The sequence below is a fragment of the Diabrotica virgifera genome, chromosome 3 (genome assembly GCF_917563875.1).
Source record: "Diabrotica virgifera virgifera chromosome 3, PGI_DIABVI_V3a".
Taxonomy (NCBI): Eukaryota; Metazoa; Arthropoda; class Insecta; order Coleoptera; family Chrysomelidae; genus Diabrotica; species Diabrotica virgifera.
This window is the reverse complement of record NC_065445.1, coordinates 94,633,002-94,641,651: the sequence shown is the minus strand read 5'-3', so window position 1 is coordinate 94,641,651 and position 8,650 is coordinate 94,633,002. Positions and strand designations below refer to the sequence as shown.

The 8,650-nt window shown below is 33.2% G+C and overlaps 1 protein-coding gene across 1 annotated transcript in view; it reads right to left on the bottom strand.

Annotated features, from left to right (window-relative positions):
- Window positions 1-224: 224 nt before the first annotated feature.
- Window positions 225-8,650, bottom strand: part of LOC126881203 (uncharacterized) — a 95,399-nt gene continuing 86,973 nt past the window's right edge. The window contains exons 4-5 of the mRNA XM_050645308.1: window positions 5,631-5,756; window positions 225-477 (exon numbers count right to left, since the gene is read on the bottom strand). Coding sequence (XP_050501265.1) covers window positions 464-477; window positions 5,631-5,756 — 140 coding nt within the window. The 3' untranslated portion in view covers window positions 225-463. The remainder of the gene's footprint in view (window positions 478-5,630; window positions 5,757-8,650) is intronic.

Below are 8,650 nucleotides of genomic sequence, written 5' to 3'. Positions count from 1 at the left end.
CCTGGGCTCAGAATATTAAGATTTAACCCAAATCACCTAGTCCGAAAATGCTTCCTAAAGCAGCTAGAGCTCTTTGAAGAAGGCGTCTTGTAATTAGTTTTTATAAATACCTCCAGAACGCTTCTATTTAGAGAAACGATAATATGTTCGTACCCTTAGATGGTTAACTAAATCACCACTGGTATGGTGAATCACCATACCCGTTGAGGGCTAATTAGACAACATTATAAACAATTTTGCAGTTTATTATCAGTAAAGAAAAATTACAGTTTATAATTATATCTAGGGAATATTTAAATATTTTTTCATTTATATTTCTATTATCTTTACTATTTATTATACTATATTATACTATTTTTATGTCTTAACGCTTTTATATTGATTAGTATCTATATATTCACATACTTCCTTCTAATCTTTGCCCTTAGAGCCCATTATTTCCGAATATTTTGCTTTTTGGATGTTATTTATCCATACCTAAAAAATATTAATAAACATTAGGTACTATCTAAAATAACACTGTTTAGATCGTTAGCAACATCTTATCCCGGTATAACCTTTTAGTTACAGTTGAGTCCATGGTTCTTTACACGTGCGTTGTCATTTAAAGCATATATTCGAAATAAGTCAAAAATTTACTCCACCCAACAGCAAGTGACAGACAGTGGCTACTGCTCCGATCATGGATTGTAATATAAATTTTGATGTTATCAAATAAAAATAGAATGAAAATGTTATAGTCCGAGAGCTGTTAGACATTTTTGAGTAGGTATTTTAGGCAATCTGAAATTTTTCACGTGACTCTTCCATGATAGCCTAAGAGGGTAGCGGTTATTTTTCCCAAAAATCCCCCCAAAGTTAAAAAAGGGTAAAAATTGTTATTACAAAAAATATCATTGACGTGGCTTTAAAATAAATTTAAATATTCAAATATAAAGAAAATAAACAGGCCAGGCGATTTGCGAGAGACTTTAACTCTGCAAGATAGTCATAGTCAACTCAAATTTAAATTTTAAACGCGATATACTGCTAATGTACAAACAGGACAAATTTTCGATATTCTGCTTTGCGTTAGAGATATCGGAAAAAGTTATTTGAAAAAGTTGTTCCAAATATTATTCTAACTCCACGTACCAAATTTCATGCAAAATTCGCACCTTTAGTTTTTTTCAGTATTTGTAGTCAGGATCCTAAAACATACAATTGGCTATCCCGAGATGCAGCTGGGGACAACCATTGCCGAAGGCGCAAACAAATGTAGCCTAACCTAGCCCCAAAAAGTTCCCGGAAATTCTCGTCCACTAGGGCTAGACAAGCCACAGTAAAGCGCTCGCGCTGAGCGTAAAGAATAGAGACGCATATCATTCTGTTCTGTTCTTTAGGTTAGGCGGATTTTAAAGTGCCTGACCATAGGGTAGTGACATAATAATAGAAGTCAGTAGTACTACTACGAGGAGCGTACAATAATTACAACTTCGAAGAGAAATTAAAAAGTTGCTTTTTTATTTTAGATACTTACGCATTGTGTCAAAATTTATAAAATACAATTTTGAAATAAGTATTGATAAATATTTTAATAAATATATTAATAAATAATTTATTATTGCATTGTACATTTGAAGAGGTTAGGCAGCGCCTACCTTGCCTACCCCGACGGACCGCCCCTGTAAAATATACAACTATACATGCATAGCTATGTACCATAGCTATGTACTTTCTTTCCGGACAGGCGGCTGCAATTGTTATTTTGACAGGGTATTTTTAATATTAAAAATAAATATTTAAAAAAAGACAGGTTTTTCTTTTGGTGAAATTTTCTAACTGCCAGGTGATCAAACAAATTAAGCGTGCATGTGAATGAAAAGCGCTACAATAGGCAAGCAGCAGCGTGAGAAAGAGCGTATATCGATAGCGGTTTGCGTCCTCTATCGCAGCGAGTCCGTTCACTCGAGTAAAATCACGTGACCTGATACCCATGTATTTATGGTACAAAAAATTTATCAAAAAATATTAAGAAAGCATGATTTCAAACATTCTGCTGAAATTAAAAGTCTAATAAGAAATATGAACCTTTTAAAAAAACATTGAAAAAGTCTGATCCATCTATTTTGCCTCCGTGTAAAGCCAAATTGAGACAGACAACATCTGCTAAGTAGTGATGTTGATTATATGTAGTTACTTTCGAGTATTCGTTACAAATCGTTACTTTTGTATAAAGTAATCATTTACAGTATTCGTTACTTTGATTACTATGATTACTTTTGTTACTTTTGTATTTGATTACCGGTAATCATATCGAGAATCGTATTTCTCAGTAGGTAGGTATTTTGTATACAGTAATCATTTACAGTATTCGTTACTTTGATTACTATTATTATTTTTGTTACTTTTGTATTTGAGTACCGGTAATCATATCGAGAATCGTATTTCTCAGTAGGTAGATATGTTGTATAGGTATTCTGATATAACAATGACCTTCACCGATCTGTTTAAGGGATAAAAATGATTTGATTACTATGATTACTTTTGTTACTTTTGTATTTGAGTACCGGTAATCATATCGAGAATCGTATTTCTCAGTAGGTAGGTATTTTGTATTATAAGTATTACGATATAATAACGACCTTCACGAAGTACGAAGTAATCAGTGTAATTAAAGTAATCAAAGTAGATACAATAGTCGTTACTCGCTCTGTTACGATTGATACGAAGTAATCAGAGTAATCAAAGTAGATATAATAGTCGTTACTCGCTCTGATACGATTGCTACGAAGTAACGAAGTAATCAAAGTAATCAAAGTAGATACAATAGTCGTTACATACTCGCTCTAATACGATTGGTATGAAGTAACGAAGTAATCAGAGTAATTAAAGTAATCAAAGTAGATACAATAGTCGTTACTAGTTCTGATACGATTGGTACGAAGTAATCAAAGTAATCAAAGTAACGATTTGCCTCTCTGTATAGTAATCGTTACTTTCGGTATTCGTAAGTAACGAGTACTTTCTAACGAATAGTTACTTTTTCAACATCACTACTGCTAAGAACTCAGTATATTACGAGCATTTGTCGAAACGCATATTTCATATTTGCAAGTCCCCAGTTCTTTAACACCTAACGGAAATGAATGGATACTAAATATGGATAAATTGGATCTTAATTGGTTTGAGGGAGATTGTTTGCCGCAATCAGTTTATGATGCTATGGTTCATCAGCGAACCAAAGAGAATTTCAGAAATATTGCTGAAGGTAAGCTTACATGTTCTTTTTATAAAAGACTGTTTGCTAGAACAAACTTAATTACTCCAACATTTTGAGGCACAACAACATGGGTACCGCCAGGTCACGTGATTTTGCTCGAGCGAACGAACTCGCTACGATCGCAAACAGCTATCGGTATACGCTCTTTCTCACACCGCTGCTTACCTACAGCACTTTTCATTCACATGCACGGGTAATTTTTTTGATCACCTGGCAGTTAGAAAACTTCACCAAAAGAAAAACCTGTCTTTTTTAGAATATGTATTTTTAATATTAAAAATAACCCTGTCAAAATAACAATTGCACCCGCCTGTCCGGAAAGAAAGTACATAGCTATTGTATGTATGTATAGTTGTATATTTTATACTGGTTAATAGTATGTACAGATTCAGATACAATCTTCTGAAGTTCAGATGCACCCCCTGAAAATATTCCTGGGGCGCCCATGCAAGCATCTTGTAGAGTTATAATCTCCCGCAAATCGCCTGGCCAATTTATTTTCTTTATATTTGAATATTTAAATTTAAATAAAACGGGATAATACCCGAAGGTTGGCTGTATACTGTATACCATCTAGTTAAATAAAATTTAACGTGAAGTAAAACACTCCCTGGTGTAGTTGGTATATTTAATAAAAATTTTAAAATTTTTTTAAAAATCCAAAAGGATTACGTTCAGAACGTTTTCGGACTTCATCATCAGTGAACTCCCTGTCCTTGCTAAATAGCCTCAATGCCAAACACTGGTTAAGTTGTATGTTCAAACTACATAGTAAAAGTTATAAAAGAATTTGGCCTAAATCGGATGCCAATGGATTACTTCCAGCAACATGATGCTCTACTGCATTAAATTAAAAAAAAATTTGCGATGAAGATCTAATCACAAAAAAATTTTTAATTTAATGCAGTAGAGAATCATGTTGCTGGAAGTAATCCATTGGCATCCGATTTAGGCCAAATTCTTTTATAACTTTTACTATGTAGTTTGAACATAGAACGTAACCAGTGTTTGGCATTGTGGCTATTTAGCAAGGACAGGGAGTTCACTGATGATGGACTGATAAGTCCGAAAACGTTCTGAACGTAATCCTTTTGGATTTTTAAAAAATTTTTAAAATTTTTATTAAATATACCAACTACACCAGGGAGTGTTTTACTTCACGTTAAATTTTATTTATTTAAATTTACTTTAAGGTCACGTCAATGATATTTTTTGTAATAACAATTCTTACCATTTTTTTTTAATTTGGGGGGATTTTTGTGGAAAATAACCGCTACTCTCCAGCCAGACCGCCATTTTTATATTAGGCTATCATGGAAGAGTCACCTGAAAAATTTTCAGATTGCCTAAAATAGCTACTCAAAATTGTCTAACAGCTCTCATGCTATTACAATAGTTTTGCCTTAAAATTTTGGTGCAGAATTACAGCTACATTTGAAGAAGCTTAATAAGTTCTTTTAATATCATTAGTGATTAATAAAATAAATTAAAGGTAAGAGTTTGTCCAGGCATAATCTAAAAAAATTCAATAAAATATTTCCATTTTGTCATTTTTTGCCCTATTGCGGAAACCTGTTAACTGGGTGAATGAGGTTAACTTTGCATATAAATTAATAGCAAAATAAAATACACTTACCTACCATAAAATTTCAAACTCCAATATAAAATTAGTTGTGAAAACTGTTTGTGTAAAAATAACAGCTACAAGTAAACAAACCAGAAATGTCACAAATAGTACTTAAAATCTGAAAACGTCCCTAAGCGTCTTTTTTGTAGGCACCTATCTCTTTTCGATGTAATGTGTCTAGACTCTTAAGGGATCTAGACCTTTGTTTATGCTGGTGCTTGGTGTTTGGTTATTTAATTTGTTTCAAGACTATTTCTCTTAGGCAGGCCGCATATCAAAGAAACATGAAACGTAAATTACGTTTCATGGAAATAAACCACTGCTAAACAAATATATGTCCGGCCATTTATGAAACTCTCCGAAAATAAAAATGTGTCATGAGCATGAATCACACTCGTTTCATTGGTAGGCGGACTTTGAGATTTGTTTAGCAGTGTTTTCTTTTCATGAAACATGTTTTTCGTTTCATGTTTCATGTTTTTCGTTTCATGTTTCTTTGGTGTGCGGCTTGGCTTAGAGCGCTTAGAGCGTTTCTAGAGCGTTCATAAAAATAACATGTGTCTTTACTTAGGTAATACCAGGCGGTAAGTAGCTAATTTATCTTTAGTTTCATCAGTGAAACACAACGATGCTAGATAAAAAGTATGTGTTTAATCTCGCCAGGTATTAATGACGCACGGGTAAACAACCATCGACTCAACTGTAGTTGTTGATATTCTAAGTATAATAAAAAATACTTACATTCTGAACTCGTCTCCCAGGTTAACGTTATTATTGCATCGGGTTTAGCACGTTTCGTTCTTAAATTAATACTATGGTTATCCTTAACCTTTTTCTCAGAACTGTTATTAGGTTTGTCAAAGTTCACTAAAAACGTTAAGAAACTAATATGATTTTTATAATACAAGAAATAAAAACCTGTTAACAATATAAATAACAAGTAATAGGACTTCGTAAGTCCTAGGTTTTGACCCAAAGTAATCGAAAGTAGAACTAGAAGTCGATATTTGAACACTTCGTGTAACTTGCATCGATGGATATACGATTTTCTAATTTTGAGTCATTTTGACTAAACTTTGGGTCATCATTGTTTAAACAGAAATGACTTCAAAACAGGAACTAAAGATTAAAACTCAACTTTTCAATATGCTTCGATTGATGTGTTACATGTATTATTTCTGCGACTATAACGCCACTTTTGGTTAGAACTTTTTAATGAAAAATCCAAATGATAAAATCCAAAACCAAAATTTGTTCTCATCTTGCTAAGGCACGTCGAATGATATATCGCTTATACTATTTCGGTGACTGCAGAACAGTTCATACGGTCGCAACTTTAAAACCGGAAGTCCGATGTAAAATTTCTCATCCTTATAGTACCATCCTTGGGTTAAAAGTTTTCATTTGATACCTCATTTGTCATTCTATCTGTATTAATATTGGAGGAGTTGTATTCGCGGACGGAAAGACAGATGAACAGACAGTCATGAAACCGGAAGTATATATTTGTTCTCATCCTGTGAAGTAGCGTTGAATAATATATCGCGTCTACTATTCCGGTGACTTTAAAACAGTACTTCTGGTCGCATTTATAAAACCGGAAGTCCTAGGTCAAATTTCGCACATTTAGTACCATCCTTGGATTATAAGCTTTCATTCGACACCTCAATTATTGTTCTACCTGGTATAGTGACGGAGGGAGGAGTTATATTCGCAGTCGGACGGACAGACAGCCTAATGTCTGTCCCACCTTGACTTTACAGTACACAAACATACTTCAAAAGAATTTTCAATCTGACATTACCAAGGTCCTAAAAATGTAGGTCCCTAAAAATGTTAAATTAAGACTAACCCATTACAGTCAAGTAAAGCAATATTTTTCATTGTTTTTTTGTGAGTGATAATCATTTTCGAAAAGTAATCAGCAATTTTATAATCGATATGCGTAATAACTTTTTTTGGTTAAGAATGTTAGAATAATTAACATTAAAAGTGGATGTTGTTCTATGGTTGTTAATTTATGTATTGACAGTTCTGAAGTAATGTCAAGAAAAATATAAAATAGTTTGTCAGTCAAGTTTAAGTAAAGTTTTATATTGTCATACCAGGTCCTACAGTTGAGAATAAATAAATAGTCTGGGCTGATTACCGGAGAATATAGACTGGGAGATATTATACAGAAGTTCAGCCACGATTTTCTAAGTCTTGCCTTTTGCAATACTGGAAGGGTAGACGATGTACTTACAATCTGTGGAAACATCCACAAATTTCCTGTGACATTTTCCTGTAAAAATTAGATTTTCCCAAAAAATAAAAATAGGGTTTTGCGATGAATTTCGAAGTCCTGCCATATCCGTAGATAGACAGGATACTATCGATTTTATGAAGAAAATTTTTTGGGCAGGAGGGTTGCAAACGGGGTAACGGAGTATGTATGTATATAAACATGTAAGGAAAATAACGAAATTTTCATGATTTTCTAGGTCCTGCCAACTAAATGAACTAAACATATTTATTTCAAAATGCTCAAAAAAAATATTGGCATGACGTCTCCTAATGTTTAAGTATACTTGTCCCTTGGAAAATTCTGCGGAAAATTTTCACCCTGATTCCGTGATTTTCTTAGTCCTGCCTTTAAAAAGTTATAATACTCAAATACAATCAAAACCTTTTCGGTACTCGGCAGGAAGGTTAAACGGTTCTTGTAAGACGGCAGGAGTCCTAGATTTGTAAGAAAGTTCGTGAAAAAGTCAATGATTTTCTAAGTCATGCCATTTTGCATATGTTTCAAGAATCTTAATATAAGTCTATTTACAAAGAGGCAGGATGGTTTTATGGTTATTTTGTATACAGGGTGGGGCTATAGTGTGACAAAGTCCAATTACTCGTTTGTCTTAAGATATACGAAAAAAGTTAATTAGGTAAAACATGTTCCACAGATAGGACTGTGATTTAACAGTATTTTCTAATATACAGGGCTACCCGTTTTGACAGGGTGACACAAATTTATGTTTTTTTTAATGGAATACCCTGTATATTTTTACATTTTTGGATTCTACTCGATGTTCTCTTTAATAAAATATAGTGTTTTAAAATATTATACGAGGTAGTTTAAAATATAATTAAGTTTTTTTGTTAATTTTGTAGGAACATTCACACCCTTTGTATTCACACCATTCACCTTTTGTAGTATATTGTTAGTGATTTGATATCCAAATTTGTATTAATTTATGTTTAAAAGATTTTTAATATAGTCTACTATTTGTCAGTTATTAATAGTATACCAAAATGTTTAATTTTAGTCTACGGGGTTGGTTGAAACTCGGAATGAGTATTTTCTGAGTTTTCTTAAATGGGACACCCTGTATTTTAGTATTATAATAAAATGATATTTTGTGGTACCTTTTTATTTGTTAAGCATTTTCTATACCATATTTATATACTAATTTCGGCAGTAAATTGATACAGACAGATTACTCAGGTGGTTTTTGGGGTTTCTGAACAAGAATGTCACATTAGAACAGATCTTTACCTAGTGCTCGGGGTGACTGATATACACGCCATATTCTTAAATTTCGAGGCTTTCAGACACTAAAGTGATGCAAGTAGATTACTCGAGGAGTTTTGTGGTTGCTGAACATGAATACGCCATCAGAATCGACCTCCAAAAACCCTCTAAATTCGAGATCAGTCACCCTGGGCACCAGGTGCTCCGAGGGTCGGTTGTAATGTCATATTCCAGTTCGGCCATCCCAAAAACC